This window comes from Rhopalosiphum maidis, chromosome 4, assembly GCF_003676215.2.
Source record: "Rhopalosiphum maidis isolate BTI-1 chromosome 4, ASM367621v3, whole genome shotgun sequence".
In the NCBI taxonomy this organism is placed as follows: domain Eukaryota; kingdom Metazoa; phylum Arthropoda; class Insecta; order Hemiptera; family Aphididae; genus Rhopalosiphum; species Rhopalosiphum maidis.
This window is the reverse complement of record NC_040880.1, coordinates 2,005,461-2,026,380: the sequence shown is the minus strand read 5'-3', so window position 1 is coordinate 2,026,380 and position 20,920 is coordinate 2,005,461. Positions and strand designations below refer to the sequence as shown.

General features: G+C 25.6%; 1 protein-coding gene across 6 annotated transcripts in view; it reads left to right on the top strand.

Annotated features, from left to right (window-relative positions):
- The first annotated feature begins 9,358 nt into the window (after positions 1 to 9,358).
- Positions 9,359 to 20,920, top strand: part of LOC113548339 (multiple PDZ domain protein-like) — a 62,414-nt gene continuing 50,852 nt past the window's right edge. For 5 of the 6 annotated variants that reach the window (XM_026949169.1, XM_026949171.1, XM_026949170.1 and 2 more), the window contains exons 1-15: positions 9,359 to 9,747; positions 10,815 to 10,886; positions 11,043 to 11,194; positions 11,258 to 11,470; positions 12,469 to 12,594; positions 13,865 to 13,980; positions 17,971 to 18,151; positions 18,329 to 18,463; positions 18,526 to 18,687; positions 19,114 to 19,251; positions 19,311 to 19,488; positions 19,581 to 19,888; positions 19,960 to 20,166; positions 20,247 to 20,588; positions 20,666 to 20,899. In XM_026949169.1, coding sequence (XP_026804970.1) covers positions 10,871 to 10,886; positions 11,043 to 11,194; positions 11,258 to 11,470; positions 12,469 to 12,594; positions 13,865 to 13,980; positions 17,971 to 18,151; positions 18,329 to 18,463; positions 18,526 to 18,687; positions 19,114 to 19,251; positions 19,311 to 19,488; positions 19,581 to 19,888; positions 19,960 to 20,166; positions 20,247 to 20,588; positions 20,666 to 20,899 — 2,508 coding nt within the window. In that variant the 5' untranslated portion in view covers positions 9,359 to 9,747; positions 10,815 to 10,870. Of the gene's footprint in view, positions 9,748 to 10,814; positions 10,887 to 11,042; positions 11,195 to 11,257; positions 11,471 to 12,468; positions 12,595 to 13,864; positions 13,981 to 16,544; positions 17,054 to 17,970; positions 18,152 to 18,328; positions 18,464 to 18,525; positions 18,688 to 19,113; positions 19,252 to 19,310; positions 19,489 to 19,580; positions 19,889 to 19,959; positions 20,167 to 20,246; positions 20,589 to 20,665; positions 20,900 to 20,920 lie in introns of those variants that run through there. The other variant, XM_026949173.1, reaches the window with a different exon arrangement.

Genomic DNA, 20,920 nt, shown 5'->3' with positions numbered 1-20,920 from the left:
TGAATTTATTCAATAACAAAAAACGTTTTTCCACAATAGTTCTCCGCTCAGAATTGTTTTTCGTATACAATGATATAATATAATTACTTTCGAATTTAACATACTTATAGTAATGACATGTAGTGACCCACTCCAGTATTCGACGTACAATTTATCATTTAATTCAAATTTCATACAATTTTACAAATTACAGGGATCAGTGATCTTTCTAAAGATTTTGATGAAGAAAGATTAAAAACTAAACTCCGTGATTTTTTTTTTAATTTGGGATTTGCAAAATTATTTACTTTTGCGAATGATTACAAAATTAAATCTGAAAACGATTCTTATTTATTGCAAAATAATATTAATGCAACTGAGGAGTGATGTTTAGAAAATTAAATTCGTATAATTTCTCTACTTATATAAATGTGATACCATTTTGTTTTTCGTATGAAAAAATCAATTATGTATCCCTATTCCCTATATATACAATATCAAATTTTAAATTACCAGTCCTAACGACGTTACTCGATTTGGAAGTCATATTTTAATCCAATTTATCTGTTAACAAGTTAACATACATATTCATACATTTGTTAATAAATAATAATGCTGCGAGACACTTAGGCTTTATTAGACGTCATTATAATAATTTCAATAATATGTATACTTTAAAACCATTTATTGCAGCTCTCATCTCATTATTCGGTCATCTGTTTCGATTATATATCAATCTTCTTTTTGGTATCCTCGACAATCATCGTCAACTTAATTTAAATCACGATACAGAAACTATACAAAATCAATTTTGTAACTTATAATTGTAATATTTTTAGAGCTTCACACTCGTCGTATGAATGCATGATGTACACTTTACATTTACAATTGGACTCTCTAGAAATAAATTTATAAATTAAATATTATATTTTTTTAAAGCTTATATATTATGATATGAATATATTATTATAATTGAACTAGTCCGTATGAATAATATAAATATATAATGCTTTTTATATGTCATATGAATTGCCTAGACATTACTCCTTATAACATACTACGCTTAAGCCTCTCTAAGACTAATATTAACAAATAAATGCCATGTATTTTTGGAATAACTTTGTATTTATTTTTAATAATGAAAAATGTATTATTATTATTATTATCTAACTGATTAGTGATTTCCTTGATATTATTGAAGTGAAATCATGAATAGCATTTTTGAAATTTAGAATTCGATGTGTAATTTTCTAATTAATTGTACCTATAGGATAAAAGCCTTTAATTGAAGATAACAATTTCAATACAAAAAGTTTATTTTTTTTTTTATAATTTACATTTAATGCCGTTTGTCATATTTATAATAATATGAAATTAAAACAAATCATTAAAATAGACAAATATAATAATTTATAGGTATACCGATATTTTTCATGAATTTCGGTTGAACCACTCTCCTAACACAAAGATTCCAAATTAAAAGTGTCCCAGGCCTCAAAATCTATAGAACAGCCCTGATTTTGTGTTATATTATAATTTATATTTAATAATTATAATATTTATATTTAAATATAGGTAATGGAATATTTTAATTTATATTTCACAAAATAAATACAAATTAGGTATATTAAAAAATAAAATCAATTTAGTAAAAACTGAATTATATTTACATATTAAACAATGTATATTGTTTTTATTATGTTACTGTTATTATCAGACTTGTAGCCAGGGGGAGTGTTACAAGTGTAGTAATACCCTCTCTTAGCCGTAGTATACTCATAGATTAAAATTTTTTTTTATTAATAATAATAATAATATTTAAATTTTTTCTCATGAATCATTATCTATTCACTTGTAATGCGATTGTACAATTAAGTATACGTAAAGTTATTAATTTTGTATGTATAATTTTGTCAATTAATTTTGAACACCCCCCTCCCATGGAAGTTCCTAACTAGTTATTACTAGCTGGTTATTACTTATCTAGTATTTATCTCTAGTAGTTTGACTGGTAACACTTTGGGAGTGAAGGCATGGATCACTTCTCGAATTGATGAGTTCTGGATAAACACATATTCCCTCGAATATAAAACCCTAAAATCCTAAATACACCACACATCGGCGTCAATCTGATGAAAAAGTGGGTCTATCTATTATTAATATTTATAAGGAAATATATAGCAAAATATTAGGAGTGTAATTTATTTAAAATTTAAATATTCCTATAATATAAGATCAGTACGTTATATATATTATAATAGGTGTATAGTGTGTACTTAGGTGATAGGTCCTATATAACATAGTATATATTATATAACAACTCTACAAATATATATACTTGTAAGTATAGGTATTAAAAAAAAAAAACTAAAATATAATATTAATAGAGCCAAATAGGTTTAATCAATGGCACTGCTTATACCTAAAATCTAATGATTAGTGAATGTTGTTAATGATGATCACAGGGTTAACGCACTCGTTCATGTTTTATTATAACTTATTATGTAAGTTCGATATACCTACACGGCTACACAGTACACGGCTATACTGAACTATAGTACCTATAATATTTGTTTGACCAAAGTATTGGGCAGTTAGATGTATACAAATAAGTAAATCGCGTTAAACGGAAGTTGGCAAATATTTATACGTATTTATGTATGTATAGTTACTAGGTACTAGGTAGGTACATATTATATAAACCAGCTTTATACCTTTCATCGGTCGTTGATAATTTATGATGCGTACGTTATAACCATTGTTCGAATGGTGTGCGGATAAAATATTTTGACAGTGGCCCGTGCCCGCGTACCGCTTCAGACTATCATCATCCGGTTTTTTGGCTTCTGCCACCCGTATATAATATGTAATTCTATGGTACGTGATATTTATAGTAATAATACTATTAATTTTTTGAACCTATATTGAACGTGCTTAGATGCATCCTATATCCTTTACTTGTATAAACGTGTATACTGTATAGTTGTATTACTTGTATATTATATTATATATACGTGATTTTCGTTTTAAAAAAAATTGCAAAACAATATTATAGGTTTAAGTAATGTGTACAGTAAATTATAAAATGTATTATAATTTGGATATATTTGATAGGTTGTTCTATTAGCACTTATTGGAACTCAAGTAATGCTTTATGCCTCCCCTTTATGTTTATCATACAAAAATGTAGGTATCTAATATATATAAATATATAATAATAATATTATGTGGTAAACATTGTAAGCTGTGGCTTAATTTAGAACAACATAGTACTACAGAATAAATTAGTAGTACAGAGAACTGATTTTTTTTTTACCGAAAATCGGCGTGTACAAATAGTAACTTGTATGATTAAATAATAGGTATTTAAAATATATAAACAATTGGTTAACTAAACTGTAGTACTGTACATTATGTATGATTATTGATTAGTTAATTCTTCATTGAGTAAATAACTGTGATAGTGTAATATATGTGTTAAATTTAAATTCAATGATAAATAATTCTGAGTGTTGGCGGTCTGTCAGCCAAGTAAGTATATTTTTTATTTATTTATTTTGTAACTATAGTAATTTGCTTAATTATAAGCAATACAGCTGGTTATATTATTTTTTTGCAGACAACATAGAATTTATTTTATTATTGATTATTATAATAGGTAAAGGTAATATTATATTTTTATATTATATATGATTGTTATTAACCTTAGGACTTAATCACTTATAGATCAATACATAAATTTGTTGTAGAACGGTGTAAATATAGGTTCGTGGTATAACTAATTATTCATAAGTAGGCAATACCTAAAATGCTTTAAGTATTATAATTAATCTATGTAGAAAAAATAGTAAAAAAAAATATATAATATTATAAAATATTATAAAGTTTCAAGTACCCATGAGGTCATGAATAATTTTATATTATATTAACCATTGTATGTTTTTTAATAGTTTAGTTTTAATAATAATATAAAAAACAACAATAATGACTATCATGAAAAAACACACATTAGGCATTTAAAATATTAAAACTAAATAATTTTTGGTATATTTGTATTATAAATATATTATTGTTAGGTACAATCATAATAATAATATAATAAAAAACTTATAACATTACGATGGTTGGTCTTCGAAGAAAGAAAATGTTTTTTAAGACCATAAACGACACTGTATGCATACGAAACGATTGGTAACGGAAACGGGTGCCATTATAGAATGTTGGGTGACAGAGTTGAATTTTAAAATTAACGCTTTATATAAACGTTCCTTTACAGTAGTGTATAAAATTACCTATACTAATGTTTAGATATCTGTGACAGCGCTCAGTTGTGTTTGGTGAATGGTTGTGTGTGTATGTGGTCTTATACCATATTATAGTGTTCGCAGTGAATATTATATAAATATAAAATAGTTTCATTAATTCTCAAGTTTTAATTTCATAATTTTAAATAACTAACTTTTTACAGAGGTGCTGGAAAAAAAGTATTTAAAAGACTATTTTCGCGGGTCGGGAGAGGCAAGATGAGGCAAAGCTGTATATAGAATTGCAGTATACTGCAAACTTGATATACATAACAGCTCTGAATCATCGGGCCACTTCTATCCGTGACATATAACATCAAAATAATTTATAAATGAATAATTATTTTATTAAAAAAATTAAATCATAAATTATATATATATATATATATATTACATAGCGAATTTTTATTTTATTTTGTAGTGAGTAGGTATTATGCAGTTTAATATGTATGTATATATTTATTAATTTATAAATAATTGTATAATATCATAGAAGATAATAGGTAATAGGTATTTAATACATATTTTGTACCAATAAGCTATATAATATAGGTATTCTCGATTTCTATTCAATGTCATAACATTTAACAAATTACCATCTTATATTATATTCAATTAAGTGTATTAAATAAAGTAAATAGTAATGTATAATGAAAATAAATAATAAATAATAATAGCCAAGAACAATTAGAAAAGAACATTAAGATTAATTTAGTTTTATATGTTATATCAATAATTAATTTATGAAAAATTTAATGATGTATATTTTTTTTTTCAAGAAATTGTACTATATTATTTTCAATAATATTTGTGGAAAGTGGAAATAAACCAATATTTTTGGGGTTCAGCCCAATTATTTAAAAAATATAAAATACATAAAAAATCCAGACGGAATACAAAAACGGTAACCCGGTACAAGATTGGTATATATGTATGTATATTTAAGATTTAATAAAAATATTAACTTACAAAACTTATTTTTATCCACATTTTTCAAAATAAATAAAGCTATAAAGAAGATTAATTTTCTTATTAGGTAAAAATAATGTTAATGGGTTTTAATTTTTATGCAATAATAATAAAACTTACAAAGGTAGCGGGTGATAAATAGATGTCACATGACACGGGATTTCGAAGTACTGATATAGTTAATAACTTAATATATTCGTCAGATTTAGGATATTTGATGCTCGGGGCTAATATAAATGTAGCACCCTTACATAGTATTAGCTACGGAGGTCAGTATTTTAAATTTTTCATGAGCACCCTTATACCAATAGCGCCCAGGGTAAGGATACCCACTTGTCCCCCTAGATCTGACACTGAATATATTATACAGTATACTACAGTACAGTAGAACTCCGATTATCCGGACTAATTAATGTCAAGGGTGGTCCGGATAAGCAAATATTCGGATGATTGACGTATAATATATCAAAAGTTATATAATTGTATGTATGTATTTATTATTAATAAAAATGTAATATAATTTAAAATTCGTAACCATAAACAAATAATTTGAATATATATTTAACTGAAACAAAATAAGCCTAAATTATAATATGTAACATATTTTTGAACCAAAAGAAAGCTTTTTTTTCTCGTCCGGTTAATTGGACGTCCGGATGATTGGCGTTCGGATAATCGGAGTTCTACTGTTCTTAAATGCTCATATAATAGCTATACTGCTATAGAATAGGTATAGTATAAGATAATCTGCTATATGTGATTCATGTTTGATTTCGATAACATGTAATTATTAGGTATACGGTATATACTTATATTTAAAAATATTAATAAATTGTTTCATTAAATGATGTATTGTTCTGTTATTGGTATAGTTGTATTATAGTATATTCAATACAATTAATACGATATTAAATTTATATTTAAGATATCAATCAAGCTATGCAGTATGTGGTATGTCAAATATGAGCACAAAATATAAGAAATCATAAATTAATTAAATTTCATCTATGTAATATGTATACAGTCTATACAGGACTAGACTTAATGTGGGGGTGGATGAGTTACACAAATTTGTTTTGTAATTCTTTAACTAAAATTACAAAAAAATATATTTAATTTAAATTTATATACATGTCACATAGTCACATATTAAAACTATATAATATGATGATGAAACTTTGATTTTCCATTTAAAATTACATTATCGTCAAATAAATAGACCCTAGAATTTTTATAGGTAACCTAACCTATACATTTTAATTGTTTTTAGAAAGGTGTGTATCACAGGGGCGTCATTTGGGGGGGGGTAGACCCGGGTAGTGATCAGGGTGTGCGGTTGCACCCTTTACTTTTAAAATAGTTCCAATTGGCCTGAACCCTAATAAAATAATGAACGATTATTAACATGATTACAATTGAATTGTATTTTAAATATTTTAATTTTTATATTGACATTTATCAATATTGGTATACTCTATATTGGTCAAACAATTTTAAATTACATTGGTTATAAAAAAATATTGTACTATAACATTTTATTGTATTTTAGTTTTTAAATTGATTTTTACTATTTATGTTTATGCATTGATTCGGTTCATGATGTATGAAAATAATTGGAAACAGAATATATATAGGTGTTTTCCATATACCATATACATAGTATATCTATTTTTAAAATTTTATTTTATTTTATTATTATTTTTTTTAATTTCAAAATTCCTTGTACACCCGAAAAAACCTAAAATGACGGCTCTGGCGTATCAAAGGCATATCAATTTATAAATTCTAAAACTATGTACTTTATTATAAATTAATAAATGTATAAAAATATATTATTTTTTCTTAGCTGTTAACGTAGTTGCATATTATAATTATTAATTTATATCATTTCATAATTAGAATATTTTCAATTTTGTGTAATTTAAAACATATGTCATCAAATTATTTTATATACTATATGCATAATAAAGGCAAGAAATATGTAAGTATAAATTTAAAAAGTGTACAGCGTGATTCTTTTATCATGAAACACTCATTATTTCAAAAAGTATTCATGTTTTTGAAAACATTTTTTACATAGTTTCAAGTTATTAAAAAATCAACATTTTTATGAAAAAAATTATATTTTTAAATATTTTTTATCCTTATATATATTTTTTCTAAGTTTTTTACTTTTTTAAATGACAACATAGAGTGTTACTTTCATATTCCAAAGCAGAATATTTTTCTTAGTATTTAAACTTAAAAACATAAAAATATAATATACATATTTAAAGTTTAGACAAGTAGAGTACAGTGGACAAACGTTTTGCGGGATAACCCCATGTCCCGTACCACTCCACTTCGCGCATCAAAACTTTAAATACTTATAAAGTTATAGCTAATAAACTACTTGCCCTTAATTAGATTTTTATGTCAGTTTAGGATAATTAATAGGATATATTATATTATTATATTACTTATATTTAAATAATAAATAGTAATATATTGTTATTTTACTCAATTTCGTAAAAAAATAAATTTCATACGCTCATACATTTTTTTCTATATTGACGTAATTTTTTTTTTTAAAGTTATTTTAAGAAAAAGTTATGGAGAACCTTATGTTGAGTTTTTTAATCTTAGATATAAATTACAAAATATTTATGAATTTTCAAATTCAAAATTCCTTGCAAATTTTCACGATTTTCACATATTTAGTAAACATTTTGAATTTTAATGCTTATAAACAAAAATTGTGACTAACGGTTTTTGATTATTTTTACTAAAATAAGAACAACTTATAATAAACCTTGTATTAAATTTTAAAAACTTTTTGGAAAGCCAAATTTTTTTTATCGGCGTATCAAGAAAATTTTTTTAGAAAAATCGAAAATTTCAATGGTCTATAAATAGTTTTTATAAGGTTAGGTTAAGTACCAACTAGATTCATTCACCTTTTCAGAGAGGGGCTGAACTCAAAAATCAAAACACTATTACTACTCTAAAACGTGATGAAAAAAAAACACATCATTGTAAAATCAATACATTCATTACTCCGTTTGGAATCTAAAAGTCCGATAAAATAGAAGTGTAAGACTGTAAGAATAAATGTCTGGTAAACAAATCCAATATTTATTTTTATAATTACATAAAACGCAGGTGATATTATTTTTTAAATTAACACATGCACAAATTAAAGTTTAACAAGTACTTTATTTTAATGAAATACCCATGTATACATAAATAAATAATAATCATAATATAATAAAAAGGTCTATAAAATCTACAAATTTCTGTGAATATATTTTATTAACTAAAAATAATTTACAGTTTAGCATATTTATATTTTATGTATTTATACAATTATACCTTACCTATGTCCCAGGTACATATTATCTACAAAATAACGATATTACCACTATAATAATAGTAGGTACATAGGCATACAGCATATTATAGTTATAATTTAAAATAAAAAAATATGATACATTTGTTCTAGTGGGGGTGGTGGTGTGAGGGGGGTTTTGGGAAATATCAAAATACCATACGATTTATACTGTGTATAGGTATGAGGTTGACTTCGTGATTAACACGAATATACAGTTTTTTCATTCGTAAGGTTAAAAAACAAAACATATTTCTGATTCAAATATTCAATACAGATTGTAATTACTAAATGAAAAATAAAATTCACAACACCTATATATATATATATATATATATATATATATTATATACTATACAGGTACCTACTTAATAAAATTATCTACAAAAAACAATGGAATTGGTAGAATTTTTAAGTCTTTTTTTATTTTAGGCTTTGATTCCGGGATTTTATATACACATACTACACAGGTACACTTTTTTAAGGTGTATAATTTACCGTATTCAAAAAACAATGATTTCCATAAAAGTACATAATATATTAATATATATAAAATACAAAATGGTCAAAATGTATCTATATTTTACGCCAGTAAAATAAAAAAAAAATTAATGTCTTAAGCTGTGCGACAAACCTACAATATAATTTGGCCACACTGTAGATTCATTAAAATTCTTCTGTGCTTGGTGCGTCTTCATTTTATCACAACAAAACGAAACAGTCGATCAGATTTCAGATTATCCTAGTATTGTAGTATCACACATAGCTGTAACGCTATAACTCACTCGGTTTAAGTCACGATTATACAAGTACTGAACTACTAAAGTAAAAGTACAGCATAATATTTATTAGTTATTAATTACCTTTTTATCAATTACTGTTTATTTACAAATCGTTAATAAATACTAAATTAATATTATTCATTCCAATTTTTCTACCATTGTAAAGTAAATTAACTTAACGTTCCGTTCAAGATCATAATAATGTCCATATAATGATTGAATCGTATGTGTTATAATATATTTAAACTACTTGATTGGTTTACATTTATTTACACATTTGGTCAATTAAAATGAATCAAAAATTACTGTTTTAACTTCTGTTACAAAGTTCTTTATCAATAATCTAGTAAGTAAAACAATTTTGCATTTTAATTTTGAAGGAATTATTATTGTATACAATATATACCTTAATATAGTGTGTACTGTACAACCATACTTAATTCCATATAATATTTACTAAGAAAGCACTACATCAATATTTGTTGTATTCATTCAACAAATGCACTACAATGAATTTGTGTTTTGCAGAACTAATGTTTTGTTGTTACTTGTTAGCCTTAATATTTACCTAATATCCAAATTTAAGGTAAAATTATGTATACTATCATTATATGATGGTTTTCTTTACAATATTTCAATTTCAAAACGAGATAATGGTGAAATATTTCAATATGAAAATGCTCTTAATTCGCTTAAAAATTAAAATATTGGAAAAACCGAATGTAAAACAGATAATAACCTTACATTAAATTTGAAAATAGATCTATTCACTTAAATTTTAAAGCTAACTAAATAACATTGTTTGTGCTGAACACAAATTTACATTGTAATAGATTTGTAAGAAAGAGACAACACTTGCATGTGTGGTGGTACCCTCTTAATATATCAATAGTTAGTAAGTAGTTTTGTTGAATTCTACTTAGCCTTATAATATGTATTATAATTATTACATTTTTTTTGTATTGAATGTAATATGATATTTTAATACAAAATATTATACTATTATTATTTGTACATACTTAGTAATTTATTTGTTTTTATTTCATATTTAACATACTTAAGTAGATTATGGTTGATTTTTTATAATTCATTTGGTGTAGTCTATAAATTATAATTTTATTTGGATTATCGCTACCTGTTACTTATTTTAAAAGCCTGTTAGGAAATCTTAAAAATTTGGTAGTGGCAGTCATTATCTTGGTCATTCATCTAAACATAGGATAATATATTACTTTTATGCATTGAACCCTTCATTGAACTATTATGTTATAGTAATAAATCATAAATTTTGTTTTTCTAAATAGAGCTCAAGTTAATATTTGGACTGTATTTATTTGAATGTGTGTTATTATTATTTTTGTTATTAATTTATTATTCATTTTGACAAAAATAATAAATTATATTTGTTTACAGGATTGCATCATTTAAATTACACATTTTATCAAGAAAAAACAGCTCATTTTATTAAAATGTCTCTTTACACAGGTAAGATTATTTTGGATTTTGTAAATCAAGTATGGATTGTAAATTATAATTTATGAAATATAAATCTATACATTTAATATAAACCTTTGTAAAATAATGTTTATTTATCTTCAGCATATTCTTAATGTACTTATATTATTTATTTTTATTTTACAGATATGTCTGCAGCATTGTCTATTTTGACCGAAATAAAATCTTTGGTCAATGAATCAGGTGATGATAAATTAAAAGCAAATACCAATAATGATCTTCAACTCCTTATCTCAGTTTTTCAAAACCCAATTATAAAAACAATTGCATCTGTTCAGGTAAAATATTAATCTCAAATGTTTAATTAATTTATTTATCTTTATATAAATTTATTACTAAAGGATTCTGTATCTGAATTGAGTTGTCAACTTCAAGAACATCCATCATTGTTACCAGTTGATTTTGATATATCACCTGTTACTGGTCAATTAGTATTGAGTTTGCCAACTGAGTCTACTCCTTACCATAGTGTACCAGAAGATTTAGATTCTGATCAAAGAGTTCCTAAACTTTCAAATAGTTCATCTGCAGACAGTTCTTCTCCTTCATCAAAGGTGTATATTTTTGTTTATTTTTTATTATTATTTATACTTTTATTAGTACAATGTATTTATAATAATAATGTCAAGACATTGATTAAATATATAATGTATACAGGGTGATTCTTTTATCAAACAACATTGGTTATTTCAAATTCGATTAATGTTTTTTTTAATTTACATAATTTCCAGTTTAAATAAAATAATATAAAAATATTTTTAAATAATTTTTATTACAATTTTATAAGTTTTTATTTTTTTTAATTACAACATACATTTTTAATTTTATATTCCAAAGCTTTCCATATTTTTAGAGTATTTTGATACAAAGAAATCAAATTTTTGGCGAGTACTTTATGACTGAGTTATATGTATCTATAATTTAAGTGAATGAAATGATAAGGTATAAGGATATCCCTCAAAATATTGATCTACTTACCTAAACCTTAATTAAATACTTATAAAACAATAACTACTTGTCCAAATTTTGATTTTTATGTGTCAAAATACTCTGAAAAATTTGAAAAGCTTAATTTACCAGTACATTTTTTGTAAAATTAGATAAGTTTTTAAATTTTTCTTTTTTTATCTATAAACTAATTAGTTTAAAAAAGATTATAAATAATCAAAGTAAATATATAGGTAATATTATATAGTAAGTCCATTAAATATTTTCTTATAATTATAAGTTTTAACATGAAAAAGAAGTATTTTTTTAATCAAACTTTGGATTTTCCAATGGATAAATGTAAAGATATAGTAGAAAAACTTACTTTATAATACAGTTAAAAATCAGTCTTTTTATCTGATTTATGCACATTTACACTTCTTAACAGCATATATTTTATAGACTGATGTTCAATTAGTATGTTTCTTAATTTGAAAGAGTAAACAATAGATTTTACAAATATTATTTTATTTGGTTTTGAATAACTATTAATACATTTTTTTTTACATAATTTTTATTTTCATGTAATAATTAAAATGTTTATAGTTTTTATTTTCTATTTTAGGATAGTAAATCCTTAATAAAAGATATATCGCCTACTTTATTACCAATCACAACACCATCTTATGCAGTTGAGTTTCAAAAAGCAGTAGAAGAAGCATCTAGAGGACGTAAAATACATAATGTTCAAGTATGTTTAATATTAACAAATATTCACTAAGTTATAATTTAAACACAATTATTTTTTAGTGCAAATATTAAAGTCAACTAGGAATTTCATCCCCTGAGATTTTAACACAATTTATTATTTTTCAATTTTATTCTGGCAAAATTATTGTAAAAATTAAATAAATTAAAAAAATGTTCTCCCCAAGTTTTACCAAATAATTAAAAACCTTGTATATTTTGCTGTCTGAAAAATGGTTCATCACTTATTTCAACAATATATATTTTAATTATACGTGGTAATTATGGTAATTGATTTATTGTAAAACACTTCTTATTAATTACTTTAATATTTAAAGTTTTGAAAATAAATATTTTTATATGTCGACAAATTAAAAACATTTAAAAAAAAATATATATTTTATCATTATTATTATTTTTTTGATGTCAATATTTATTTATGATTCATATTGTAAAGCTGAATATTTACTGGAATTTTTCAAAATTCAGTGGCGTATATAGTGAGGGGGTTAGGGGTTCAACCCCCCTTGAAATGTATGGTTGGTACGGGCATTGATTTTGATTGTGTAATTAATTGGAATTTAAGAATGGAAATTTTTTTTAACCTCCCCCTGAAATTAATTTCTATATACACCACAGTCAATACTTGATTTAAAATATGGTATACCCCTGTGCCACTCTCCCAATTTAAACTTTAAAGGTATAATTAATTAACTACTCTAATTACTCAATTATTTATAAATTATGTTGAAAATTAATTAACATTTTATAATTTTAATCAAAAGGAGAATTCATAAATTAATTAAAATATAAGTAATTAAATAATAATATTTATAAAATATAAAAATGAATCAATACTTTTTAAGTTATTTACTATACCTAATTACAGTGTACTCTTGATTATCTATGAGCAGACTATCCGTTGTCTTTTGAGGAATCATTTACATACCTAAATGTATGTATAAAAAAAAAATATATATCTTAACATTATATATAATTATTGGTTTAATTGAGTTGTGATAGCCAATTACTCGATAACGATATAAAATATAATACACTTGTTTAATACATATTAATACTTTTTGGTAATTGTTGATACACATTTAATTTGTAATTTTAATTTTTTCGGATTATTCACAAAATTTGCTTATCTGTGGATTCTCTGCCACCCTATTCCAAGGATAATTGAGAGTAAACTATATTAATTATTTTACATGTTTAAACATATTATGTATTATAGATATATAGGTACATGATAATAATTAAATTTTCAGCTCTATAAGCCAGAGGGTTGCAGTTTGGGTTTTAGTGTAGTTGGCTTAAGAAGCGAAGAAAAGGGAGAACTTGGAATATTTGTCCAAGAAATTCAACAAAATGGGATTGCTGCACGGTAAGATTTTTTTATTTTTAATAAACAATAACTACAATTCTATTTTAGTATAAACCATAGGTTGTGTTAACTGGATACTGATTGATAGCTTTTGATTTCAACTGACTTAAATATAAAAAATATACTTTACTCATAGAGATATATTGTTTAAGGTAAAGGTACCTTTGACTTATTGAGTGGTTACTAAATCATTCAACAGCAGTGGTGCAGAAATGTTTAAAATGTGGTCAGGCAATTTCAAAACTGCGACCTCAACACCCATTGGTGTAAAAAAAATATTCAATTTGGGGGTTGGGGTGTAAAAATATACATTTACTCATAATAAAGTTATGATGTTAATATAATGTGGCCTACCGGCCTGACTTTAACAAGGATTTCGGCACCACTGAGTTTGTTAAATTCTTTATTATTCAAAAATAATTTTAAATGTGTTCTTTGTTGAGTACTGTAGTAATTAGTATAAAATACATTCTATCATTCTATGTTTAAAGTTAATAAGAATGTAAAAAATAATAATTTTAAAGATATTTTACAAAAAAAAGTATTGGAATAACCTAATTTGTAATAAAAATATTGTATTAAAAAAAAAATCTTAGCCATATTTCACTAAAATGAGTTAGAACTTTTTTGACAAGTTAAAATGCACATTTAATATTATTAACTTTCTTTCTATAACTTGTATTTTTTAAATAATGTCTATTATTGAATTACATAATTTTTTTTATAAATAGTTACTTATATACTATACTCGCTGCAGAATAAGAACATACCTGGGTGGCGGACCAAAACTGGTTCACCGCGCACAGGTTGTCGCTAAAAGGAAAAAGAATTGATATACAGCCCAACTATGACAAGGTTGCGATGGAGAATCAGTCTGCTGCCTGTGCGATGAAGTACGCTCTTATTCCGCTGCGAGTATAATTCTTCTAAATTCAAAATTAATTGAATAAGAGAGTAATTTAAAAAAATTAGTCCTACCTAAGATTGGTATAAAAAATAAATGTTATAATATAAAAATATGTAAATGGTTTACTGAAATATATACCTGGTCAACAATAATTTCTAATAGGTATTAAGTACTGAGTCAAAACTCAAAAAGTTTGTTGAAAAAGTCCCCTCTCAATTATATATGATACAGTCATTTACACCAAATATATTCCCTTAATCACTGTGGTTCTGTATAAACAAAAAAAAAAATCATTATTTAGAGAAATAAATAGTTTTAGTTGAATGATAATTTATAGACTAAGTATAAAATATACTTTTATTATTTTATTTTTTATTTTTATATTAGACTTCAAGGATTTGAACATTTTTTAGCATGTTATCAGTTATATTAATATATTAATGACAACTCAAATTTTACTCAAATAGTAATAAAATATATATATTATAAAACTTTGCTTAATACTCATTAAGAATTATAAATTCACTTTGGAATTATAAAAAAATATAAAAATAGGATTGGTGTTAGATAACTAGGACCCAGGGGGAATATGAAATTATAAGCAAAAATAATATAATTATAGGTATAAAATTTATTCAATATTAACTAACTCTAGCTACTTTAAAAATAGTATTCCTATTAATGGTAACTATAATTATTAACTATATCCTGTCCAGCAAAATAATAACAATTTTACAGTTTTTTTGCACCAACGCGTGACAAAAAGTAAGCTTGGTAAACAATGTGTGGAAATGATTAAGAGATTGAGGATTTTTTTCCAAATAATAAATAAAATAAATATGTTTGTTAATCTTGTATTAAATATCTACCTATCAACATTTAATTTAATACAATGCTCCAATTGCTTCATACAAGCTTAATTTAATAATTATTTATACTATAATATTAATCATCTAATTATTATTGTATTCAATTATTTAGAACATATATTTGATACATTATAGTAATTTATTGAATACTATTTTACAACATTCTAAATAAATAAAAATATCTAAGGTGACATTGGTTATAGGGTTATATCTTGTTTTTCTTGTTATTATTACTTAGGAAAAATGCCAAATGTTTGTTTATGAATTATGAGTTGTATAAGCCAGAATTTTATTATTATTTTTTTTCTTAACATTCAATAATCAGTATAATTTCGTGTATTGTTTTATTTATGAACATTTATATTTTCTATTCATGACTGAAATCAATTTATTGGAATAACTTTTTTATTTTGTTGAAGAAGACGTTTAAATAAAAAAAATAATGTATGAAGGTGTTCGGATAATGTTTTAATATTGTATATAATATAATAATTTGTATAGAATCAATAATTGTAGCTACTTGATTTATATTATTTATTAGTTTAAAATCGTAAAATATTAACTATATTATGCTGCGTGAAAAATTGGAGTTCAGCCCAATAACGAAATAAAACCCGTGGAATTAAATGAATTTCGGTTGACTATATGAAAAAAAAATATATAAAATTGTAATATTGCAATTCGCGTATATACATGGGTAATATATATTTATTATATTGCATATATCTCTTCAATTATTATGTATGTAATTTTCACGGTGGGAGGGGTTGGGTTCGGGGTTGGTCGTTTGTGTAGCGCACGGGAAAGGAACCACCGGGCGCCCGCCGTCGGCGTATTTATAGATCTCCCGACCCGCCACAGTACTCGCAACTCGCAATATTATAAAGACACTTCACACGCATGACGCAGGCCCTTGGTAGTCGGTTGCGCGCAGTCCCTAAAGAGTGGATAGGGGGGCAGGGATTGGTTGCGCGGTAAGTCGAGGTAACTGCTGCCAGTCATTACGCTTTCGCGTTCGGGTTCGATACGCTCGTCGCGCTCGCTAAATTTCTCTCCAACGAACTTTTCGTTATTTTTTTCCCGAAACAACATCTCGGTATGTTTACCGCGTTGAAACAGAGCACACACCGTCACCGAGCCTGCGTGGTTACTCGTTAAACTATTCGTGGTCCCGCGCGCTCTATTCGTATAGATTCGATAGAAATCTCGAAAAATGACGACGTCAAGTCCAATGTTTACCATTGCTAAACAAAAATGGTGCACCGTTGACGGACTCTTCTCGACGCATCGACAGGCGGTAAGTCGCGACAAACAAATCGCCTCTGAAATCTAATATAATGCACAAATAGGCAAATAGCCAATATGCAACAATTATAGGAGATATATTTTGTTCCCAAATGTTCATTATCATTCGCCGTGTTATTAAATTTATTGTAATTACATTTATCATTATAATATTCGTTTTATTGAAATGCTTAAAAATCAAATTAAAAAAAAAATAATCATTAAAAAATATATCGATTTATTATTTATATTGATAATTATGTAAATTAGTAATCTATGAGTACTATTATTTATTATGCCAAAAATATTGGATTTAGTTAACATTTTAAAATGCTCCAGCAATACCTTATTTTATATAACTTGTTTCATAGTTAAAATAAGCAAATTTTGTGTTTAAACAAATAAGAATTTTACTATTGGAGGTACTCACAAAGAAATGCTAATATTTATAAAAAAATTATGGGTGCCTATAATATATGTTTATAAATTAATGATTAATTAAATACTATTTGTCTTATTTGTTTTGTATGTTGAATTAATCACATTTATTTTTTATATTTATTTTTTTCAACCTCTGCTAAGACATCTAATCTATCCACAAAGTAATTTATTTATTATCTAAATTTTATAATTTAAATATTACTATCTACTTTAGTATACTTATTGTGAATTGATATTTAATACAAATGTGATACTACTAAATAATTATTTTAATCTTTTTTTTATTGTACCATATTTTTACACTAAATTTGCCTTAACTTGAGCACCTAATGCTCCTCTATTTTTAAATATTTATGCTATACTTTAATAAATCCAAATATACATTTTGCACTTCCATATATTTGTATGAATATAAAATATTCTCAAATAATATGGATTTTACCTAGTAATTTTTATGAAGCTATTTGAATTGTATTTTTAAAAATTTAGAGAAGGAGGGCTTCATGAAGGTGACCAGATTATTGCTATCGATGGGCAACCATTGGACACAAATGTGTCTCACCAGCAAGCTATTGGAATACTGCAACAGGCTCGTGGGCTTGTTCAGTTGGTCGTAGCGCGCCCTCTTACACCACCTCCTTTACCAACATCACAACCTTCCAGTAACATGGTAAAGTTATTTTATAATTTTATATCTTAAACATAATTAACAAACTTTAACATTAGGTTATAGCTGTCTTAATCTAATTGTTATGTGGTTTTAAATAGTTTTATATTAATAAATTAGTTTTATACGTTTAACATTTATTTTAAGACTTATGTTTAAAATATAATATTATTATTACAGTTGAACACAGAATGGGCTCAAGTTGAAGTAATTGAGCTGCTCAATGATGGGTCTGGATTAGGATTTGGTATTATAGGTGGTCGTAGCACCGGTGTTGTTGTTAAAACTATACTTCCAGGAGGAGTAGCTGATAGAGTATAAAAATAATAACTTTAAATTGAATTAAAATAATATAACTAATTTTTTTTTTTTTTTAGGATGGGCGATTACAAAGTGGTGATCATATACTACAAATAGGCGAAGTAAATTTAAGAGGTATGGGAAGTGAACAGGTTGCAGCGGTGCTTAGACAATCCGGAAGTCAAGTTAGATTGGTAGTAGCTCGTCCAATAGAATCTAGTGCAATTGATATAATTCAAGTAAAGTATTTTTAATAGTCTAATTTTAAAATAATAAACTAGTCATTTTTCTCAATTGAAAGTTTGTGTAAATAAAATGATTATTCTAATATTATATATTTGATGTACTAAAATGTTTAATTAGTTTAAACTTTTCATTAAAAAACTATTGTATATTATATTAATTTCATATATAAATATCAAAAAGTGTGCATATTATTTATTTTGAATTTAAAATAAGTAAGTTTTTAAAGGCTAATTTATTTAATGATTTCTTAAATTTTTACTTAAATTTTTTTTCTTTCAATTAAAAAATTATAACAATGTTTATAATAACAAAAAAATTGCTGACAAGTTATGTGTACTATTATGTTATAGTAACCAATAATATTAAGACCAATGGCCTAGATGTTATAGCTTATCTATTAAATAATAATATTTTTACAGAATTTAAGCTGTAGAGCACCAATTGTACCTACAAAGATGTTAGGAGATGCAGATGAGCTTGATCGTCATTTAGTTCAACATGGGTATCCAGAAGTTGCAACATATACTCCTGATTATTTTTTCCAAAATATTTCAAATGTAAAGGTTTAAAGTTAATGTAAATTTATATTATTATTAATTTATTTTGTTTTCTTTAGGAAAATAATTTGATAATCAGTGATAATATTATACCTGCCTCATTGCCTGTTCTTACAATGGATATGGTACCACCAGATAGTATTACAACTCTCCCAGAAACTGATTCATTTAGTGTGCAATTAAAAAAAGATACTCATGGTTTAGGAATAACTATAGCAGGGTATGTTTGTGAAAAAGGTATGTATTGGTTTTTTTATTTTTTTTTTTATAATTGTAAGTAGATATGTTAATTGTTTATTTTAATGTTAATTTTTTTTTTTTTAATGTAGAAGAATTATCTGGTATATTTGTGAAAAGCATCAGTGAAGGTAGTGCAGCTGACTTATGCAAAAAAATTCAGGTGAATGATCGTATTGTTGAAGTTGATGGAACTTCATTGCAAGGATTTACTAATCACGAGGCAGTTGAAGTTTTGAGATCTACAGGACAAATGGTAACATTGCGTTTAGAACGTTATTTACGGGGTCCTAAATTTGAACAGCTACAAGTAGCCATAGCAGCATCAGAAATGAAGCCAAACACAAATAGTGCAACTGCATCACCATCTATAATGTCATTGCCCAGATTTCCAATAACTGTACGTTTTAGTTATATTATTAATGAAACTAATTGTAATTTTACTGAACTTTAAAATCTATTTCTCTTAAGGATGGAGAAAGTACTGCGGAAATTGAAGTAGAAGGTGAATCAGGAGCAACAGTTGAGGCTGATATGCTTGGTGAAGTAGAAGATGAAATGGTCGAAGAAACTGATTCTGTGGGAAATTCTTCAATTGATGGAGAACTTAAACCAGAAACGTTGAAAAAGATAAAAAACAAATGGACTGATGTTATTGGAAATAATGTAGAAATTGTTGTAAGTAAAATTAAGAAGATTATGTTAATTTTTATAGTTAAATATAAGTGTTAAATTAAGTTGTAATATCTGTTTATTAGGTAGGTCAGTTGAAGAAATTTAGTGAAGGTGGTGGCCTAGGTATAAGCTTGGAAGGTACTGTAGATGTAGAAAATGGTATGGAAGTGAGGCCACATCATTACATACGATCAGTTTTACCTGAAGGACCAGTGGGAAAAAATGCAAGTCTTCAATCTGGCGATGAGTTGCTTGAAGTAAATGGGCACCGATTATTGGGTAGAAACCATATGGAAGTGGTCGCAATTTTGAAAGAGTTGCCTATTAATGTCAGAATGATTTGTGCTAGACGCACTGATGAACAACAATTGCCTCACCATTACCTTACTGACATTACTGAAGATCGAGCTGCTTTTGCAGCTAAAGTAAGAAAAAATAAAAAACACAGGATAGCCTTTCTGTATTTATTTAAAATTGGATTATACCCTATATTTTTTTATAGAATGCATTGGGTGGTAGTCTTCAAAATTTAATGCCCGCTACTGATCGTTTGGTAAAAGCAAAATCAGATGGATCATTGGCTAGTACTGGAACAGCAGGGTGTTCAGAATCTAGTAGATTGCGTTCTCGATCCCTTGAACCTCTCACTGGATTAGCTATGTGGTCCTCACAGCCTCAACTTATCGAGCTTATGAAAGGAGAACGTGGCCTTGGATTTTCAATTTTAGATTATCAAGTATGTACACAATTATCTAAT